Source organism: Myxocyprinus asiaticus, chromosome 39 (genome assembly GCF_019703515.2).
Source record: "Myxocyprinus asiaticus isolate MX2 ecotype Aquarium Trade chromosome 39, UBuf_Myxa_2, whole genome shotgun sequence".
Lineage (NCBI taxonomy): Eukaryota > Metazoa > Chordata > Actinopteri > Cypriniformes > Catostomidae > Myxocyprinus > Myxocyprinus asiaticus.
The window spans coordinates 36,988,587-37,011,651 of NC_059382.1; the positions used below are offsets into that span (position 1 = coordinate 36,988,587).

Here is a 23,065-nt window from a genome sequence, read left to right on the forward strand (position 1 = left end):
ATACAGACATCGCCTGTCAATCCACTCGAGAATGTGAATGCGCATTAGCAATATATGCCGGTAAAATTGTGGTTTTTATCGTAATCTGAGGTAAAGAAGGATCATTTGTGATACCACTGAAGACAGATTTAACTCTGATTTGAAATATGTTCTTTGATCGTAACCTTGACCAACCATTTCATATGAATTCAGTCTTTCCACATTAAAGTAGATAGGAGCTGCACTTGTATGCCGCTTGATTACATAGAAAAATAGCTGCCCGGGAGCATTCCAAATATGGCCACTGAGTGAACTGACTTGCTAAAAAGACTTTGATCATGTCCACACTAATCTATTTTCATTTGAAAACGCATTGATTTTGCTCCATGAAAGTTTTTTGGCAAGTTTCTTTCTTTCCATCACTCTGTCTGTTTGACTATCTGTCTGTCTATCTTTCTTGTTTTCTTTCTTTCTGTCTGTCTGTCTGTCTATCTTTCTGTCTGTCTATCTAGCTTTCTTTCTTTCTTTCTGCTTGACTCTCTATCTACATATCTATCTATCTCTCTACATATCTATTTCTATCTATCTACTGTACATACCTATCTAGTAAATAGTTTCAATTTCATTTCATACAGAACACTTAACAGTCAATAACAAATCTAAATATATCTTTCTAAGGCAATTAAAATTAAATATAATGTTGTTATAAATAAAATGTTTTGGGTTGGAGTCGGTGAAAATGCTGTTTAATTCTCTTGTGATGTCACAAAGATTATCTTAGCAGTAGCAGCTCAGACATTACGTTGGTTGGCGCATCTGATGAAATACTTCATCAGGCTGCTGATCTCCTGCATCTTTTTTTGCCGGTTGGCATGCGTGGTGGCGGAAACGTTGGCCTTTCCTGATTGTAAAAGCTCTGTTTCTTTCTGAAGGAACTTCTGAAGAAACCTGTACAGAAAGTATCATTATGTATTATGAGCCTGTATCTGACTTGCCCTGTAGAATGTGTTGTTTACAGTGGACATGAAAGGACAGAAATATAACCGACCGGAAAACAGCATCCCAAGTGAGCTGCTTGGAGCCCTTGGACACCTGGCATGCTGACGTACGATCAAGTTCCTCAACCGTGTCCCGAGCATGAATTAGTCTCCTGAAGCGGTCCACCTCTTTCTGAAAAAAGACCAAAACAAGTTCCACTGCTTTTCTACAGTTTCCAATCAACTGTGTGTCCAGAACCATTGATTTATTCAGAAAACATAAAATGTCACACCTATAATGACTTGACTATAATACGCTTGTTCTGTGATAGACATGTTTTAAATTTCTGAATTAAAATTCATCTGGATATTTTTTCTGGGGCTTAAAGTCACAAATGCCAAGGTGGTATAAGTCCTGATATGTCAAATGCTGTAACCCCAAAAAAACTACATTATATTCATGAATCAAAAACACACAGAATTTGTAAATAAATAAATAAATAAATAACATTTACTATTAAATATTTTCCTTGATGTTTACACCACTATACATTTAATGGAGACATTAAATCAATTTTCTTTTGTTGAAAATGTTCTGAAACGTTACATTTTTGGCACACATTATAAACTATATTTTACAAATATTTTTTATTATCATTATTTTGGACATCCCTCTGTGTCAGTGACCCATCTAGCACCCACATGCTTTGAACTACAGACTAATAATAAACAGATTTTGCACAAGCAGAGATCAATCAGATCATCGATGTCAATAAAATGAGACGTCACACACCTTCCTCTCTGTGGCTTTCTCATTCTCTAGTCCACGACAGCACACTAACAGTTCATGCAGCACCAGACTCATTGTGTTTCAGAGGCAATCCGATCCATCAGCTGTACATTGGAAACAAGTATTTAAAGAGTGTGACCAATAGTGTCTATGAAACGATGAGGATCATCCCTAATATGACTTTAAGAGCATCATCATGCGACAAAACTAATAATCGGACAAGTTAGGCACATTGAATACACCTATGTATTGCAGAAAGGCATATTGAAGAATCGTTATCACTGTTATTTGTTTGCTTACAATACTTTATTTATGATCCGCTTCTTCAACTTTCGTTTCGACTCTCCCTTTCCATGCGTGTCACACAGTACCCGCCTTCTGCTCTTCTCTCGCTGATGTTGCTTCAGCTGAAACGTTAATTACTGCCATCTATTGGTGGGCGAAATGACTACCTCATGAATATTAATTAGACCATGCTAATTCATTGCGTCCTTGTTTTTAGACAATTTGAAAAAATCTAAATAATTATAAATTATTGTTTGACTCTGGACATGGTAAAATTGAAACTTGAAACCCACTCAACTTTTCCCAACCCAACTCAACATTTCATTTCTCAAGTACAAGAACATGTACAAAGACATTAATAAAATTAATTAATTAATAATCTAAAGACAATGGTCTCGTGTTAAATGTAACAAATGAACAACTGTAATCTATATCCGACTGAAATCACTTATCTTTCACAGGATATATTCTGTGCTCTTGACATGTGTGTCTGTATGATGCTCATTTATTTAATTGATATTTATTTATAATAGTATTTATGTATTGTATTTTTTCTATGTATGTGTATGATTGTTTGTCACATGATTGTGTATTTCTTCAACCTCAAGAAATGTCTTGTCCCAGGTGCTTTTATTAAAACAAACAGATTTCAACTTCTTTCGTTTTATTATGAATTAAAAATGACTTAGACATTAAACTCACTTTTTACCAGGCCTTATTCATTTATTTTTGGTACTTTTCAAATGCCTTTTATGTATAGATTTTACTGTGTTAGCCTTGTCCGAGACCCAGACTTTCATTGTTAAACTACAAAAATCTATTTTAAAAATATACATGTATAAGTGTTTAAAACTATGATAATATAAACAAAGAGTAAAATAAAAACTGTTTAGCTGTTTATTTTGTGAAAATTATTTCCACAGTTGTGGCATCATTGCCACCACACCAAACGATTTTGCCCATAATAAAAGTTTTTACCAAATTTAGTGTAATTATTAAGTCAACAAAAGTGTCAGTGAAAAATACTTGAGATGAAATATGAGACAAGTCATTTTTGAAGGAAACTAAATAATAAAAAAAAAAAAATCAAGTTAATTTTGCCAAACTATGCAAAAAGTGAAAATAATTTAATTGTGTATATTAAAGATACATCAAATCTTAGCTTTGAAATTAGCCTTAGGAGTCTTCCGTTTTATTATAAAAACACTAAAATGTCATTTCCATCACTGTTGTTTCTAAACACATAACTACAATAAAGGTAAAAATGACTGGTAAGAAATTTCAATGACTTTAAGAGAAAAGAAAGTAACAAAAGTTGCATAAATCGCATTTGATATCACTGTTGGACATTATAAGTAGACAAATAATTGAAAATATAAAAAACTAGATAGAATAAATGTTTAATAGTAGGGTACAATGGGGCTAAAGGCTCCTTGGGGTAAAAGGCTCCATTGATTTTATTTTCTCCCAAAACACTAAATAGCAACAAAAACTACCACAGGACTTACCTACACACATGTTTGTCACTATACATTGGAAACTTTCTCTGATCCATGAGATCATTGCATGTGGTGTCTAAAGGTTGATTTTGGGGCAATTTGATATAAAAACAATTTGCGATCAACATTTTTTATTGATTCATCTATTAAATAACGTGCAATCTAGAGGGGGTCCAGTAGAATCTATGTAAAATCTTAAATTGCATAAGGCGAACCCTTGCATCTCTAGATGCAGACTTGACGTTTTTTAGAATCCTAGCCCACTCTCCTTCCTCCAGTACCAAGTTTAAATCTCTCTCCCATAATCTCTTAAGAGAATTTGAAGTTCCGTCCCCCAGACTCTGAATTAGCAGGGAGTAATACACTGATGCATCATGACCTTTTCCAAAAGCAGTAATCACCACTCCCAGAGTATCTGCCGCTTTAGAGGGGATGCAAAATACTCCCAAAAACAGTACAGAGCAGGTGGCGCAGCAGTAAATACTTATAGAACTGAGATCTGGGAATCCCAAAAAGTTGAACCAAACTTTGAAAGGATCTCAACACTCCACACTCATATAGGTCACCGAGTGTAGTAACCCCCCTCCCAGTCCACTCTGACCAGCAAAAAGGGGACTTGTTGATACATAATTTGGGGTTCAGCCATATGCTCGAGGCAAAATGTCTGAATTAAATACTCTGGCCACTCTTGTCCATATCATGTGCAAATGTGAAATAACGGGGTGTGATTTAACTTCTCCAGATAGTTTGATAGAAAGGCTTTGCGGTGGCGAAATAGGGGCAAGGACTTCCTGTTCAATAGAAAACCAGGGAGGGGCTTTCTCAGGTGGAAGCGACCAATGAGCCAAATGTCTGAGACCGAACGCATAATAATAAAACAAAATCTTGGGTAGGCCTAGCCCACCTTTATCAATCGGCCTATGTAATTTGATGAAATGTAGTCTGGGACGTTTACATTCCAAGTGAAGGACTTCGTTATGCTATCAAATTGCTTGAAATAAGAGAGGGGGACATCTATAGGGAATGAATGAATTTTGGAATACAGTTCATTTTTATAACATTAACCTTCCCAATAATCGATAAATGTAATGAAGCCCACCTGTCCACATCGCTCGAAAACCTTTTTATTAAAGGGTCAAAATTAACTCTAACTAAATAAAAAAAAAAATTCTGGGAATAAAATACCCAAATACTTAATGCCTTGTTTGGGCCACTGGAAGGCACCCGGCTGGAAGGCCGTTACCGGACAGTATGCTGTCAGAGGCAAAGCTTCGGATTTAGACCAACTGACTCTGTATACCAAGAACTTAGAAAAGGAATTAATAATTCTGTGGAGGCAAGGCATAGATCTAGTAGGGTCGGAGACAAATAATAAAATATCATCTGCGTAAAACAGAAGCTTATGTGCTACACCTCCCTCCATCAACCCTGGAAAATCATCCTCCTTTCTTATCGTGGCTGCTAATGGTTCCAGGGCAAGACAGAACAATAATGGGGAAAGAGGGCAACCCTGCCGATGCCGCTATTCAGAGTAAAATAATCTGAAATTAATCCATTTGTATGTACCGCTGCTACACGGTGTCTATAAAGTAACTTAATCCAACCAATAAATGTATGCCCGAACCCATACATTTCCAAAATCTTAAACAGATGATCCCATTCTACCATATCAACCGCATCACGTGAGATGGCAGCAACCGGAGTCTAATCATTCGCCACTGACCACATGATATTGATGAAACACCTAATGTTATCAGAAGAGCTGCGGCCCAGAATAAACCCACCTGATCTATATGTATAAGAGATGTCATAACTTTACTTAACCGGTTAGCCAAAATATTTGACTACATTTTTACATCTAGCTGGATCAGGGAAATTGGACGGTAACTTTTACACTCGCTTGGATCTTTGTCCTTTTTAAGAATCAGACAGATCCGGGCTTGTGTCATGGTTGAGGGAAGCTTTCCAATCTATAATGATTCCATATAAACATCTAACAAAAGTGGAGCCAATTCTGTAGCATAAGGTCTAAAAAATTCAGCGGCAAAACAGTCTGGCCCCGGAGCCTTGCCTGTAGGTAAGGCCTTAAATACCTCGTCAAGCTCCTCCAAGGTTATCTCAGAATCAAGAAAATGTTTTTGCTCAGTCATCAATTTAGGGAGTTCTAATGGTTCCACACATTTTCTAATATCATCATCAGTAGATGAAGACATGGAACTATAAAGATCAAGATCTCTTTAAAGGTATTATTAATATCAATGGCCGAGCTAAAAATCTCACCATCAGCAGATTTCACTGAGGGAATGGTAGAAAAAGACTCTCTCTGCTTTATATATCTAGCCAAAAGCTTCCCCGCTTTGTCCCCCGACTCAAAGTATGACTGTCTTACCCTGAATAACCAAAACTCCATTTTCCATGACAAAATAGTATTATATCTGTATTTCAATCGGGTCAATTCTCTGAGGCCATCAGACGACATTCAGCGCTTCAGCTCTGTCTTGGCACTTTTAATATTCCCTTCCAACTCCACGAGTTCTTGTGCTTTGGATTTTTTGGTGAATGAGGCATCTTAAACCCTTAAGAACTGCTTTAAGTGCCTCCCAAGCCACGCCCACAGAAGATACTGAGGACCAGTTCGTCTCCATATAAACATTGATTTCAGTCTTTAACATTTGTTGAAAATCAGACTTTTGCAACAGGGATACATGAAAGCCAACTATATGATTTCTTTTTCTCCATATGTGGCATCATCTCTAAATTCACCAGGGTGATCTGAGAATAAGTATGTTTTTTACATGTTTTCTCCCATAGATGTAAACGAGTGTAAATGACAACACCATCATATATGTCGAAAGGACTGAAGCCTGTCAACCAAAACATGAGCTTACTGATGTCAGTAAATGAGTCTGCTTTTTTATTCCAACCGTTGCTCCTGGTCGGAGGCTTCCGTAAATATTTAGTTTTTGCAGGGTTACGTTCTACCTAAATTTAATGGTGCAATGCTCAAATATTTAGTAGTGCGTAAATTGTGACTTAGTACCCATTTACGCCACACCTAGGCTAAGTTGTAACTTATGTATAGCTGGTGCAATCAGCCCTGTTCACATTTGAGCAGGAAACCAGAGTCACACTTGCGTGATGTCAACTCCCCACTTTGATTGATTGGCTAGAGAACAGCTGTCAGTCTAGAACTAGTGGACCAATGGGGACGCTAAACCCCGCCCTGTTTTGCATTAAACTACCTGCAAAATTTGGAAGCACAAGTGAAGAATTTGGAAACAAGAGCAAAGAGAAAAACAGCATAAGTGTGCAAAAAAATGTAAATATGAGCAAAAAAAAAAAAAAAAAAGGCAGAGAGAGCAAAAACAGAGTAATATAACTGAGAAAAACATAATTTTGTTTGCAATTCTGATGCTTTTGCATTCCTTTTTCTGTTTTGTTTATTTTTTATTTTTTGCAAAACATTTTCTAATGTATTTTAATTTTATGAAACACGCTTATTATTATTATTATTTTTTAAATCTGTTACCGCAATACATTGGACACCATTTTGATACCATATCTTTCCCTCACAGCCTCGTTGTAATTCCCATTAAAAATCAAAGATGGCGCTAGTGTGAATAAGGTTAAAAAAAAAATAAAAAATAAAAAATAAATAAATAAATAAATCTCCAAAACGGTTGGTCAAGATTAAGATCAAAGAACATATTTCAAATCATCAGTAAATCTGACAACACTGGTATCATAAATTGTGCTTATTTATTTATTTATCTATTTTATTTATTTATTCATTTATTTATTTTTACCTCAGATTACTCTAAAACAACAACAACTTAAAAAAAAAAAAAATAGCAGAGTGGCCCGTCTCTGCTAAATAGTATCTGGCAGGGACTAAATAATGTCTAAATAAATGTGTCTAAAAAAAATAATTTCATAGAAATTTCTGGAGAAAATTCCTATTTGTATTTAAGACGTTTGCCACTATGTTCTGAACGCTGACGCATCCAGTCACATGACCTTCTATGTAATATTCATGAGCTACATTTCACAACCCCTTTATCCCTTCGCCCCGCCTCTCTCATTTCACCATGGCGGCCGCCAAGAAACATAAACGCATGGCAGCGGCCGAACCGGGGTTTTTGCCTCTAAAATCAGATCTGGAAGGCAGCAGTTCGGATATCAAACGTAGAAAACGCGTTAACAAAAAATAAAAAAAAGAACTGGAACAAATACAGTGATATTCAGGATGTGGAAGAGTTTCTGGATGATGTGCGGCTTCAGGAGAGAGTTACTGGGTGAGTGATTAGATGTGAAATGGAATAGTTTTTATTGTTAACATTAAATAATAAAAAATAAACAGTAGCCATTCCCTGGATGTCTGCATTTAAAGTAGATCTTTCAAAATAAAGCAAGCGTTTGTGCGTGCTTGAAGAGTTGATAGTGGACTTTTGTAGAAGCCTATTAAAGTTAGCTGATTCTAAACAACAAAAGACGAATACTTATTGTTTTTGTCTCTTCATCAATAGGGGATTAATATCTGAAAAACCAAATAACAGCCTCTTCTTTGTGGACACTGGTGAAAAGGAGAAAGAAACAAAACCACATACGTATGAATTATTATTCCTCTCTTTACATAGGAATTCCGGGGCTAGTTCTCACACATGTACGCTACTATAAGGTTTTGAGTGAAAAATCCAACTACACGTTTCTCTAGTAATGGTTTTGGATGTTGGTTTCAAAAACCTAGTTCAGAATTGTCAATAATTAGAATCATATGATGTGGATTCTATCCTCCAAACTTAAGTAACATACAATTGTTTTTGTAATAACTCAAAGGTAAACAAGTCAACATAATTCAGCCATACTAGTTAATATCTTATAGTGTTTAAATATTTAATGTCACCATTGTGTAACCCCTTATTCCATACAATGTGACAACATGCCCCACCATAAGGGGTCTTCAAGGTACATGCTTGTACATGAAATTAATATTCTCTGGAGCGGAAAAGTGACAACTAGCCCCAGTCACCCCTACAATATATATTAATAATTTTTAATGTCTTTTCTTCCACAGTACATAAGGATTGTCCTTTTCTGTGATTAGAGACGACAGTGAAGAAGGGCAAGCATTCAAAGCTGCTGCGGATCTAATTCTTCAGCCCGACTCACACATAGCTGCACTGAAAGAGTGAGTGCAGTATGACTATTCTATGTACTGTATATATAAGCTTCAATACGACGTGTAATCTACATCCTCTTCTTAGTATGCACACGTCTCATTTCTGAGGCTTTTGCCCGCTGATGATCTCATCCTTGCGCTCCCAGTATTTCTTTGGGAATGTGAAGAAATCGTAATGGGACTTGGAGGTCTGTTGTGTGAACAGCCCTCCAGGATCTGAGGGCATTAGATCAGGATTGATGTGTTGTGTTGTATTGTAGATGTAAACGCTGACTACCACCCCTGGAGTCGTGTGTTCGAATCCAGGGTGTGCTGGGTGACTCCACCCAGGTCTCCAAAGCAACCAAATTGGCCCAATTGCTAGGGAGGGTAGAGTCTCATGGGGTAACCTCCTCGTGGTCGTGATTAGTGGTTCTCGCTCTCAATGGGGCGCGTGGTAAGTTGTGCGTGGATCGCGGAGAGTATCATGAGCCTCCACGTGTTGTGAGTCGCAACGGTGTCATGCACAGTGAGCCACGTGATAAGCGGAGGCAACTGAGACTTGTCCTCCGCCACCCAGATTGAAGTGAGTAACCGTGCCACCACGAGGACCTAGTAAGTAGTGGGAACTGGGCATGCCAAATTGGGGAGAAAAGGGGATAACATAAAAAAATAAAAAATAAAGCAGATACGGGTAGGAGCTTCAGTTAATGTTCACATCAACCAACAGAATGGGGAAAAATGTGATCTCAGTGATTTGGAGAGTGGCATGATTGTTAGTGCCAGACTGGCTAGTTTGAGTATTTCTGTAACTGCTCAACAGTCACTAGAATTTACTCCGAATGGTACCAGAAACAAAAAACATCGAGTGAGGGGCAGTTCTGCAGATGGAAATGCCTTGTTGATGAGAGAGGTCAACAGAGAATGGCCAGACTGGTTAGAACTGACAAAGTCTACAGTAACTCAGATAACCGACCTGAACTCGAAGTTATACTTAGAAAAACTGGCCCAGCCCAAAACTCGGGTTGGGTAGTACACCTCATGTCGAAATGAGGGCCAAAAATTTGTCTGGAGAAGCTTAAAATTGTATGTGCAATAAAACCTGGAAAGTTGTTTGCTTTCTTAAAATAAAACTTGAAAGTTGAAACCTGAGACTTGGTACTGAAAAGAAGATGTGAACTTTTAAAAAGAAGATTTTTAACTGACAAAACAAAATAAAACATGAAACTTGAGACTTGTCGTTTACATTTCCGTTTTTCTGATTCAAATGACTTCTTTTCTGATTCAGAATGCTGTAGTCTCTAAATTGGCTCCATAGACATGATTCTCCCTGGTGTGTTTTCAGTGTCTTGGCGTTCCAACAACCCAGTGCTAAAAAGCAGCGTCGCATGGCAGAGAAAGCAGCCAAGTTGGTGGCCATGGGTGTGTTGCCACGGAGAGAAAAGCTTCTTCAACTCCGCAGGGCTGCTGCTGCCAATCGGGTGCCTGTTAAAGAACATCCAGTGGCCAGTAATAATCCAGAAAGAGCCTTTTATGAGCTGTGGAGTTCAAGTCGTGAGTAAAGCTCAGTATAAAGGGATAGTTCACCCAAAAATGAAAATTCTGTCATCTACTCGCCCTCATACTGCTTAACCAATGTTTTTTCCTCCATTGAATTTAAAGAAATATTCCGAGTTCAGTACAAGTTAAGCTCAATCAACAGCATTTGTGGCATAATGTTGATTACAAAAAAATTATTTAGACTCGTCCCTCCTTTAAAAAAAAGCAAAAATCAAGGTGAGAGTGTGGCACTTACAATGGAAGTGAATGGTGGTCAAATTTTGAACTTTTCTCCCAAATTTGGAATGCCCAATGTGCTCCAAGTCCTCGTGGTGGCGTAGTGACTCGCCTTAATCCGGGTGGCGGAGGACGAATCTCAGTTGCCTCCACGTCTGAGACCGCCAATCCACGCATCTTATCACATGGCTTGTTGAGCGCGTTACCGCGGGGACGTAGCGCGTGTGGAGGCCCACGCTACTCTCCACGGCATCCGCGCACAACTCGCCACATGCACCACCGAGAGCGAGAATCACACATTATAGCGACCACGAGGAGGTTACCCCATGTGACTCTACCCTCCCTAGCAACCGGGCCAATTTGGTTGCTTAGGAGACCTGGCTGGAGTCACTCAGCACACCCTGGGATTCAAACTCGCGACTCCAGGGGTGGTAGCCAGCATCAATACTCGCTGAGCTAACCAGGCCCCCCAAAATTTCGGACATTAAAATACTCACTTTTTAAAAAATGTAGCCATGTAAACATGATTTTAGTATGATAAAATAACTTGGTAACCTTTTCTGTGTTAAGTTATAGCCAATTTTACAACTTCGTTGTCATGACGATGTAATGTCAACAAACCCTAAAAACTTAAATTGACTGTAAAAATGACAATTTACACAACTTTACAGCTCAAATAATACATGAATTTTAACAGAACAAATAATGTAAGTGCTTTTATAAAATTATAAGCTTCAAATTTCTGCCTTTTAAACCCTCCAAAAATGGTCCCCATTCACTTCCATTGTAAGTGCCTCAATGTAACCCCCATTTTTGCTTTTTTTTTTTTTTTAAAGAAAAGGAGGAATGAGTCATTTCTTTTTTGTGGCAATCAATATTATGCAAGTGCTGTCGATTGAGCTTAACTTATATTGAACCCGGAATGTTCCTTTTTAAAGAAATGCACCTCTTTCTCATACAACAAACCTAAATCATATGGACTACTTTTATAGTACTTGTTTTGTCTGTTTTGGAGCTTGACTGTCCTGTTTTGTACTTTTGTTGTTTGGAAAAGAGCGACAGAAATGACAGAATTCGTATTTTTGGGTGAACTGTTCCCTTAAATATTTGCTTTTATGTCAGTGATGAGCGAGCTAATCTTCAATGTTTTTGTTCAACAGCAACAGAGACAGCCGATCCCTTCTACCTCGACCAAACTAAGAAAAAGCTTGTCAAGGTGAAAACACTGTGTGTATTGTTAATTCACAATCATTTGGAAAATGCATGTGCTGATGTGCTGAACTTTTTTGTCCCCTCAGAGACCATGTAAACTTAACGAGAAACCATCAGTTCTTCCTGTTGTTGAGGTTATTGCACCTGGAGGATCATACAATCCAGACTTCTTCTCTCACCAGGTAAAATAAAGTTTGTTCCAGACAAACACAACTGTATCAGAATGTGTATATATTTGAAAGAATCATTTTGATTTAGTTTGTTTTAATAGAAAAATCTGTGTGTATTTCTAGGAGCTTCTCCGCGAAGCCCATGAGATGGAGGTGAAGAAAATGAAGACGGAGGAGAAGTTGTCGCATCAGTTGGCCGTTAATGAAGACACCGCCACCGAGGTACAACCACAGTCCTAACAACTCACCCTGAATGTAAAGTAATTTTTCTTTCCTTAATGAAAGCAAATTGCTACAAGAAGCAACAAAATCACAGCAAACTGGTACAGCATGGCACTAGCAACAACAAGGTCATGGGTTTGATTCCCAGGGAACACACATAATAACATCATTTGAACCATCAGGTTGCATGTCTAGCTCCAGTTTTGTATGGAATAGACTATTTTAAGACGTTTTAAGGAAGCGACATCTTTAAATAAGAATAAATCACCCTCCGAAAGGCACTTTGAATGGAGAACAATCATGATAGTCATGCAGTAAGATCGCTTCAAAGAATTCAGAATTTCCAATAAAAATGACTTAAAAGGTGAGTTCCGATTGACCCTTATTTTTGAGCCCCACACTTTTAGCCTTTCAAAGCTCCTACAGTGGATGGTAAAGTCTTCGAAGGGCATGGGGTGAATAGAATAGAACGCACCCTCATTCAAAACAACAGCGCAAGGTGCTTCATTCATAGCGATTTTCACACAGTTACTAAGCTTCGCAAGTGATTTACTTTTACATTTAGACATTTAGCAGACGCTATTATCTGGAAGAAAAAGACAAGTATTTTAATCATTAAAAAAGTAAATCCTTGTCAGCGGGTCGCGCAGACATGCAGCTTCATTGAACGGCTTCATTGATTATAACCAGAGACTATTTAGCAGAGACGGGTCACTTTTATTAAAATGAATGGGAGAAATTGGAATGGCCAACTGTCAATGGATGTAAAAATTAAGTCCCGCCTTACAGAAAAAAGAGCCAATCACCTTTTAGATACAGACATCATCTGTCAATCAACTCGATGTGCATCAGTGGTGAATTCTCAGGGCCAGCAAAGCCTTCTCTGCTGGCCTAACATGCCTAATACTGTAAATCATTTTTCATCCTTTCATTATCATTCATGTAGTATTTTATGTTTTAATCACAGATGTATAGGCTGCACAGTTGTGGTCACAATGAACTGCTCTGTGGAAATAAAGTGAACTGAACTGAAAACACCTCCTGAGCTGAGATATCTGAGGTCATTTGCAGCACTCATAGATGGTACTGTTCTTGCAAAACAAAAATAAAATTCAGAAGACAGAAACAGTGAGAACCTTTTACATGCATGTGTTCCATGAGACTGCACGCCTCTGTACAAACAGCGTGTCATACATGCGCATAGACGGCTTTTCTGTCATCTGTTCTTAATAATATAATAAAGTGTGTTTCTTCAAGCGCGTGTCTGTGTGTCTACGGGCAAATTATTTGTAATAATAACTTGATGATAATAATAATAATAATAATAGCATAATAATAATAATAATAACAATTATACATTAATGGGAAAACGAGCCAAATATCGTCTTGACATGGTCAAAGGCATCAGCTATTGGCGATCACTCTGACCATCGTCGATCCCCGAGATCATTGTGTGCATTTCTCTCTATAAATTAACAAAATGTTCAGACAGTTTCCTTGCTGGTTTTTCCGACACATTCAGAATCATTACCGCTTTTGCCGGTGTCGCTGCGGCTCGCCTCGTGCATGCGCTTGTAAATTTTATATTTTAAAGGCTCATTATTATGGTTTAGTATTTCTCTGTAATGTAGAACAGTGTTAGCAATGTTACTTATACTTTCTCAGCCCTGGAACTCAAACCATTTTTTGATGCCCCCCCCCACAAATATTTAAGTAATTAAATTAATATCATAAACGTGCAACAAATAATCGACTAATGGCTTAAACTAACGACTACTGGTCGACTAGGAAAATCTTTGGTCGCCACAGTAGCAGACTCAAAACATCTCTATTTTAACTGAAGATGTCACATAAAGACTGTCTTGCTGAGATCTTGCTCTTTTCAGTTAGAGGTATGACACATTTGCCGATTAAGAATATTGGAGAGGTGACAAACATATCGACTCACTGCAACTCTCTCTCTCTCTCTCTCTCTCTCTCTCTCTCTCTCTCTGATTCCATGTCACCTGGCGCTCACCGAAACAACTATAGTACCACAGACACCTAAAGATTTGTAAAAGAGTGCTTTAGAATGTGACTCATGGAGTAACTTTACCTTGTGAAAGTGCATGATTGTGTATTTATCCCCTCGAGGCTTGCCGTAGAACGTGTGTTCATATGCAGCTTTCAGTGAGTAAAGATATTATGTTCAATAGGCATGTAATGATACACAAATTTCACTATACGATACGATGCAAAGCCTCTCTATACGGTACAGTTTTGTTTTTGTTTTTAAACAGCTCCCACAAATGTTTCGCTCAAAAATATTCAAGGATTGAGCATAAATGTCTTTTAAATCATAAATGACACAACAGTGTCTGACATTGGAAGCAAAAAGTAGAGCTCTATAATAAAGTAACTTAAACAGCACTGCATTTATTTTGTTTGATGGTAATGAGGACTCACGTGAACTCACAATTTTCATTTTTTTCTTGAGAAACAATTGTCATTTATATTTGTTTAGCACTTTTCACAATACACATTTCAAAGGAGCTTCATAGAAAATCATGCCAAGCTAAAATGACTGTAGCAAGGAAAAACTCATTTCAATGTTATTTAGTGGTGGGGAAAAAAAAAACTAGAGAGGAAACTGACCTCTGGTTTTACACTATATGTACATAATCCAATATTATTTAGCGGCTTGAGCAAAAACCGATCGGCACACAATTGTTTTACCCTCTTCACCCGGTTTCACGTTGCATATAAATTTGACCGTCGTCAGATTATTGACTAAGCTGTTTTTGTTACTTATGAGCATCTTGCTCCGTATCGTCTGGGAGAGGTGCAACTTTGCTGCTGCTGTGTTTGTGCATTGCAAATCCACTGATTTGCGTGGTGATATCAGCGTAAAGTAAACAGCATGTTTGATGTACTGTAGCGCCTGGACATGACACCTTTGTTTGGCAAATTCAACAATCTGTAACGCTACAATCTACTTGCCGTTTGCCATCGATCTTCTCGATTATGTACTGTACATCTGTTGCTCTGTTGTCCTGTGAGCGCTCGGCGCCGCCTCTCCGGGGTGGAGACAGTTTCACAGCTCTCAGTGTTGTGCTGCTTGGCTTTAATGACACTAATTGTTTATGTATCGTACGATACATATGGTATTGTATCATGGGTGTTTTATCATACGATACAATAAGATACAATATTTTTTTACACCCCTAATGTTCAATAAAACAGACTATTTTGCCTCCACTTTCTGATTTCATTAATCATTTAGTGTATGGGAAAAATGCAGGAAAAACGCTTTGTAACAGTCACTCTGGATTAAAATCAGCATTTGTGAATATCGCAGCTTCGTGCTATCACCGATGAAAACATTCAGGTCAGCTGGACGTCTTGTCAGTTCTTCAGGAAAAGAAGCTCATTGGTCACTTGAAGAGAACACAAGAGCTTGCCTCCATGACAGATCGACTTTTTCAAGCAAGCCTGATGTGCTTTTTCAGATTTTGAAGCCATTAACTCAGCAGGGAGTCCTGACAGTCAAGGAATTAACGACCTCCTGCTGGCAGACGCTAATGCGTGTTCCGTCTATCACCAACTGGCCAGCGATTGTCAATTTTTCCTGGTTTGGACAGCCCATGGATGTATTAGCCAGAAAAAAAAATTCTTCTTGCAGCAGCCAATCAAATTGAGTTAAAAGTTACCACCTGGCATACTTTTAACTTAGGTTTGGCTCTAGGTTTGGATAGAAATTTGTCCACATGCTGTTCTAAATGAAAATGTCACTGTGTTTATGTAGGAGAGCACCTTTAAAGAGCAGGTTGAGGGTCTGATTGAGGAAGAGGAGGAGGAACAGGAACAATCAGACGTGGGTGCTGAAGACTTGGTCGCTGGGAAGTTTGCAACACAGGAAAAGAAAACGGAGAGACAGAGGAAAAAAGACAAAGCTGAAAGAAAAAAGGTAATGGAATGGAATGTATTTGCTTGTTGACTGAGTTTGGCATTATTCTCTTGATTTACATTTCAAACCTATATTTCATTGTCCAGGAGTTGCAAAGGAAGGCGCAGCGTCAGATGATTGACAGGCGGCAGCAGTTGTTCCAGCTGCGTTCTATCCACGCCGGTCTCAAAAAGCAGGAGCAGACGATGAAGATGCGGCAGGCTCAGCGCAAGGTCCTACAGGAGGTGCAAAAAAAAGCATGCCTCAACGACTGGGCAGACTCAAGTCAGTGGATTAACTTTACATCTTCAATACTCAAACATCCCATATCTTTCTCATTGCTGCCAAACTACAAGTTACTTATTTAAAATAGTTGCACGCCATTTTTGAAAAATGAGCTAGCTAGATTAATAGTTTACATATTTAAATGGATAGTTCACCCAAAAATTAAAATTCTTTCATCGTTTACTCACCCTCATGATATCCCAGGTGTGTATGACTTTCTTTCTTCAGCAGAACACATTTGAAGAAAAATAGGAAAATATCTCAGCTCATTAGGTCCTTAATGCAAGTGGATGGTGATCCAACTTTTGAAGCTTCAAAAATCACAGACAGTCAGCATAAACGTCATCCATACGACTCCAGCTGTTAAATGAATGTCTTCTAAAGTGATACGATTGCTTTTGGTGCGATAAAGATCAGTATTTAAGTACTATTTTTAAACTATAAATGATCGCTCCCTATCAGCAGCCGTATACTCATTCACGAGAGGGTGGAGCTAACGGCGTCTCTCGTGTGACGTATTTGCGTTGGAATGTCACGGATGATATCTCATGTTTTTCTCTCGGTTGAGACATCCAGGATTAGCACACAAACGCACCATTGTGAGTAAAGAAACAAATAAATAGAGATCTAAACCAAAACCAACAAAGCTGTTCCGGATGTCGAATGTGTGTCAGTTCTCGTGTGAACGTGCCAACGCGATAACGTCAAACGTGCGTACTGCCGCTGACCAGAAGCGATTTGTTTTAAATAAAAAGTAGAGTATGTGTCAACATTAGATTGAGCGTTTCTCCACATTATCCATTAGAAGCAAAGCTTCCATTCAGTCACTGCTTTATGCATGACATCGCGTTACATCGGAGAATGTACACGCGGACGTGACGGCAGTGCCCGGCTGGCCTAAGTTCAGCATCAATCGTGGAACAGATGTGAGAGTGGACTTTTGGACTAAACACCATAGTGAGATTGAAATTACTCATCAGAAGGCATCGCTGTCCATAACCGGACCTGAGTGATCATGTTTGTTGGTCGCAATTCTGCAACTCTAGTGTAGGGCTGGGCGGTTTTTCCAATTTTTTCCGATTAATTAAAATTTGCGTTTTGACACGATTTTTTAATTTTTTAAAAATAATTGAGAAATCAAGATTTTGTTAAAAAATATTGCAAACGTTTTAGTTACGTTGTATATCCACCAAAGGCTGAAAAAGAAAAAAAGGATTCATAGCGCTTGTCTTAATGCCGCTCCCGATCTGATCAGCTGCACGTGTGTGGTGCGCTCCAAAGGAATGTTACATTCGACTGATATAAAAGACAGTGGTAATATTCCCAGTACGATTGTACACTGTGTGATTGTAGCTCAGCTTCGTCCATCATGCAGGAATACATCGGCTTAAGAGCATAACTGGTCTCGGTGTGCGCATGTTGATGAACGGTCTCCTTTTCTTTTTACCCATAAAAAGCGTTAGTTACATGACAGTTATGGGCGCTTCATTTCAAATCATGGAGAGGCTATATATTGGAGAATCAAAAATCCGCTGCTCCTTTTGCCTTGATGATTCAGATAGATCGCTAATTATTGCTTTGTTCTGTGACATGTTTCAAGTGTACTACATCTATAGCCAACATTTGGCAAGTGTCTGTTCGAACCAGTCTGGCCATTCTTTGTTGACCTCTCTTATCAACAAGGCATTTCCATCCACAGAACTGCCGCTCACTGGATGTTTGTTTTTGGCACCATTCGGAGTAAATTCTAGATACTGTTGTACGTGAAAATCCCAGGAGATCAGCAGTTACAGAAATACTCAAACCAGCCCGTCTGGCACCAACAATCATCCATGTGATTATCTAATCAGCCAATTGTGTGGCAGCAGTGCATAAATTCATGTATATATGGGTCAGGAGCTTCAGTTAATATTCACATTCCCCATCAGAATGGGGAAAAAATGTAATCTCAGTGATTTGGACTGTGGCATGATTGTTGGTGCCAGATGGGCTGGTTTGAGTATTTCTGTAACTGCTGATCTCCTGGGATTTTCACACACAGTAGTCTCTAGAATTTACTCAGAATGGTGCCAAAAACAAAAGACATCCAGTGAGCAGCAGTTCTGCAGACGGAACGCCTTTTTGATGAGAGAGGTCAACAGGGAATGGCCAGACTGGTTCGAACTGACAAAGTCTACGGTATCTCAGATAACCGCTCTGTACAATTGTGGTGAGAAGAATAGCATCTCAGAATGCTGTTCTGATATGCAGGTTGGTGCTGTTTTGGCAGCACAAGGGGGACCTACACAATATTAGGCAGGTGGTTTTAATGTTGTGGCTGATCGTTGTATATACTGTACATTACAATTAGTGCCCGATATATCGGTCGGCTGATATTAGACTTTCACCGATTTATCGGTATCGGCGTATATTTTACCGATATGCGGCGATATGAAAACTTCTTTTCAGAACGTGTAATGCAGAAAACAATGCTTTAGAATTGGTGTCATAGCGTAGTTTGTCCAGCAGAGCACGCTCCAACTCCATTGTTTACAGAGCTTACGGTGGCTCTGCAGATAGGGCGGAGTTAAACGGTGCGGATTTGAGGCGATCTCTTCTCGTTAAATTGCTAACTAGTTTGTGAAATACATACTGGAAAGTTAATAAAAAATGACCCCACGATTTTATATAACTAATATAATGTCCCTGACAACCATGCCACTCATGTTTATCACATCTGTTTGCTGTTATCCAGCTATAGTTTGTCAGTGCAGTCAGTAATGTAGCAGATTGAAAGGTAAACATCAGAGCATCTTTTTGCAGCTCATCAGATAACGGTGCGGTGGTGGATTGTGGGTGGTGAGTGTTGATTTCACGCTTCACTGTTACCTAGTTGGTGAGACGCAATGCTGGAAAGTAAATAAAGTCCATCTTTTGCTCTCCATAGCAACGAGCTTACAGCTAACTAGCTAACCACGTAGCTACTTTCATTGCTTGTCAGCGTGTAAACATGTATTCACCAAACTGTTTTATTCAGGATTTACAGTTTGGTACCCCTTCAACCGAACAATTCCAGTCGTTGCATTTATAAAATGTAATATTTAAAAGTCTGGTTTTCCAGACATTAAAATAGGATACGTAATAAAAGTAGATTTAATAAATAGTATATTCACCCTGTGTAAATAATAATATATAACTGTATCTAAAATAAATGATGGGTGATAAATACTAACACAACAGGCTGGAAAAATAGACATTTATTCATTTTAATATACTATTATGCATATTTTGAATGTGTTGAAACTTGACACCGGCGATGCATCCTGAAAACTGTACCATTAGAATGGTTTCATGCTGAAGAGCCGCTTAAAAGAACGTTTGGTTTTTTTTTCTCTCTTGTAAATGTAATTGAGTGTAAATGCCAACACCATCATATATGTGGAAAGGACTGATGCCTGTCAACCAAAACATGAACTCATTGATGTCATTAAATGAGTCTTTTTTTCTTTTCTTTTTTTTAATTCCATCAGTTGCTCCTGGTCGGAGGCTTCCGTAAATATTTTGGTGCATAAATTTAAACATGAACATAAATGTAATGGTGCAAAGCTCAGATATTTAGTAGTGCATAAATTGTGATTTAGTGCCCATTTGTGCCACAACTAGGCTAAGTTGTAATGTACATATAGCTGGTGCAACCAGCCCCTGATGTTTATTTAGCTATTTATTTTATTTGTAATTATTCTTTATTTAAATGTTCAGCAATTGACTGATACTGAACATACAGTACTGATGTTTATTTTATTTTATTTATTTTATTCTTTAAATGGTCAGCAATTGACTTATACTAACAGTACTGATGTTTATTTAGCTATGTATTGTATTTTTATTTATTCTTTATTTTCTCAGTGTTCATTTCTAGAATCATAATGTAGTATTTTTTTTTTTGTTTCTTCTGGAAAATCAATAAAAATGGGTTTATATATAAAATAACCATATTTTAATGTCTGAATTTGGATAATCCAGTCAGTGAATTAAATATATAAATGAAAACTACTTATCATTGTGTCTCTATTTAGAACTTGACAAAGTAAAAAAATAAACTCTCAACTTAGTTTTAAATCAACCTTGCCATACTGCTAAATTTTACATTATGCCACATTTCAGATTATGTTGTTGACCAATATTATTATTTTTATAAAATTTCCTCAAACTCATCTTCTCAAAGCAATGCAGCAAAATATAATACACAAGTGTTTATTTTCATTGGATTTTTTAGTTAATGATTTGTCATCTCTTGAGAGAATATATGAATATCTGAAGGCAAACATGGCCGGTTTCATAATATCTAAAATAATTCGAAAAGGTGATTAATGTTTAGTATAAAACCCCTATATTTTGGCATATAACAGTGTTGTAGCTGTTTTCCTTGTCAGAGGTGGTTAGACTGTTGGGCTGTCTAGCTGTTTGATTACATCCATAGCTCTTTAAAAAAAAATGGGTCACGTTATTTGTTTTTTGGGGTCTTTGGCATGGGTGATCCCATTATGCACTCTCCTGTCTCACGCTCACTCATGCATTTGCATGGTCCAGGGATAGAGCACGCAACACTCACGTGAAACACAAATGCGCCTGTCAGATTAGAAGCAAATTTAGCTCTTACGAAGAACTGAACGCAAGATGAATGTCATTAAAATTTTCAATGCCTGAAACTCTTTCCATATCTCTTCAATTCCCTCAGCCTCACGTGAAGCCCTGCCCGTTGATAGAGATGCCCACGCTGCGCACATGGATATTTACATATCGCGATATACACAATATAGCAAAATCTATATCGATTGACTTGTTATATTGTCACCACAATATATATCGTCATATCACCCAGCCCTAGTGGCTCATACTAAGCAGCCTCTTTCTACAAGCATGGGAAAACCCTTTTTATTAATGTGCTAATAACAAATAGAGCAATCAATTCTTCACTTCTGTGGATGTAGACTTAAATGTGCAAATAGGTAACTAATGACCGAAGAATTTTTCTCATGAGCTTCTTTAACTTGAGTCAATTTCAATAGATATCTTTACTTTCACTTAAGTGTGATGATTGGATACCTTCTACGACACTGGTCAAGCTCCCAAAAAAGACCATAAAAGTAGTCCATGCGACTTGTGTGCTATATTTCAAGTCTTCTGAAGCCACTCCATAGCTAAGTGTGAGGAACAGACTGAAAAATAAGTTAACAAAATACAATTAATATAACAAAAGACACCCTTATTTAAAAATATAACAATTAAGTATTTAACCAAAACAAAGAGTGGTAAAAAGTAACTACTGTTTAGGGTTTTCTTGAAACACTATACAGTGATGATTAAAACAATTGTGAGTTAATGTGTAAGCAACTGAAAATGTTTAGTAGTGTCACTGCTTTTGGTGCTTTTGTAATTGAAAGTGTTATTCTTTTAATAGGTTCCAGGCTCCTGATCTAGATGTGCAGCTGAGTGATGAGCTCGCCAGCTCTCTATGCAGTCTGAAGGTTTGTATGTTTATCTAAGATTGAACTGAGCTGATGCTGCATTCCAGTTGTTTCCCATGACGTGCATTTCTTTTGTGTTGCAGCCAGAGGGCAGCATCCTCAAAGACCGATTTACGAGTTTACAGAAGAGAAACCTGAGAGAGAGCCAATTAAGTTGTCTGTTTTCTGTAGCTAGATAACCTTTCATGAAACACCTCAAAAACATTGTGTAGCACTAGTGAGGCTGGTTAGCATAGGATTATAAGGTTTGTGGTAAACACTTTAATGCTTTGTCTAAAGTTTCTTCAGTCCATTGTGTTCATCAACCATATTCTTCTTTCAGATTTAAGAGGAAGTACAAGCTGAAGTACACAGAAAAGAGAGCCTTCAGAGAGATAAAGTGACCTCACAGGGTTGCGTTCACCTTCCAATCATCCTACAATGGAGCAGACTGCAAACCATGAGTCAACAAATAATATTGTGCTGTTCATAAAACAATACAAATAAAGCTGTCATATCCACTTGACAAACCCTTGCCTTAATTGTGTTTAGAAAAATCCAGTTACAGGCCTTTTTTGGCTGTCTCACAACAGAATTTTTAATATCCATGACATGTGTGTTCACTTGTTTTTCCAAAGACACCAGTTCAGTGTGCTTAAAGGTGAAGTGTGTTATTTCTGTGCCACTAGCCTCAACAAACGGAGTTGCAAAAGTAATGACCAGTTTCCCAAACACCCTTCCTGTATTCCATTGGTCAGGCAAACAGATATTCCCACCCTGAACTCGTGCCATGGGTTGAGGCAATTTTGCTGAAATGGCAACATAGTTCAAACAGTAATGTTTTGATCTAGCCAGTGTTAGAAGTTTTTGGGAGACTCATCCCATGAATGGCTTACTTATAGTTGTATGCTTTTTAAGCTCAAGTATTTTAACATCCAAGAAAATTATGCTTTTCAACTTTAATACTGCCAGATTATAAAAACCAACAGTGCAAAGCAATGTGCAGTCAGCTTTGATTCTTTAACTCAAAAGCTTCAGGTTTTGGTTTGGGCTTCAGGCATCGCCTAATCCAGATCCCCTGCCTGCCAAACTGTTGGGCTTAAATTAAGGCGATTAATGTCCAATATTTAATTGCATGTTTAAGAACTTAATGTGTTTGTGATTTGAGGACAAATCATTTTCACAAGGTAATAAAGCATTTTAATATGGAAGTTACAATGTCGTTAAGCTGTTTCCTTTCCCACATATTGTAACTGCAGCCGATTATAGTGAATGTCCAGAACAGCAAACTACCATGCTAC

The 23,065-nt window shown here is 38.0% G+C and overlaps 2 protein-coding genes across 9 annotated transcripts in view; one reads left to right on the top strand and one right to left on the bottom strand.

Annotated features, from left to right (window-relative positions):
• Positions 1-2,130, bottom strand: part of atm (ATM serine/threonine kinase) — a 132,700-nt gene extending 130,570 nt beyond the window's left edge. For all 8 annotated transcript variants that reach the window (XR_007895294.1, XR_007895295.1, XM_051678490.1 and 5 more), the window contains exons 1-4: positions 2,047-2,130; positions 1,750-1,850; positions 1,028-1,149; positions 782-927 (exon numbers count right to left, since the gene is read on the bottom strand). Coding sequence is in view for 6 of the 8 variants with exons in the window: in XM_051678490.1 (XP_051534450.1) it covers positions 782-927; positions 1,028-1,149; positions 1,750-1,821 (340 nt within the window). In the remaining 2 variants the exon portion in view is untranslated. The remainder of the gene's footprint in view (positions 1-781; positions 928-1,027; positions 1,150-1,749; positions 1,851-2,046) is intronic.
• A 5,483-nt stretch (positions 2,131-7,613) lies between these two features.
• nop53 (NOP53 ribosome biogenesis factor) lies at positions 7,614-22,285 on the top strand. The gene is given in 15 exon segments (XM_051678589.1): positions 7,614-7,732; positions 7,734-7,825; positions 8,057-8,133; positions 8,635-8,670; positions 8,673-8,718; positions 10,034-10,242; positions 11,625-11,680; positions 11,763-11,858; positions 11,970-12,068; positions 15,853-16,014; positions 16,101-16,238; positions 16,241-16,278; positions 21,719-21,785; positions 21,869-21,945; positions 22,108-22,285. Coding segments are annotated over 15 exon segments (1,368 nt in total). The 5' UTR covers positions 7,614-7,618; the 3' UTR covers positions 22,169-22,285.
• The last annotated feature ends 780 nt before the right edge of the window (positions 22,286-23,065 follow it).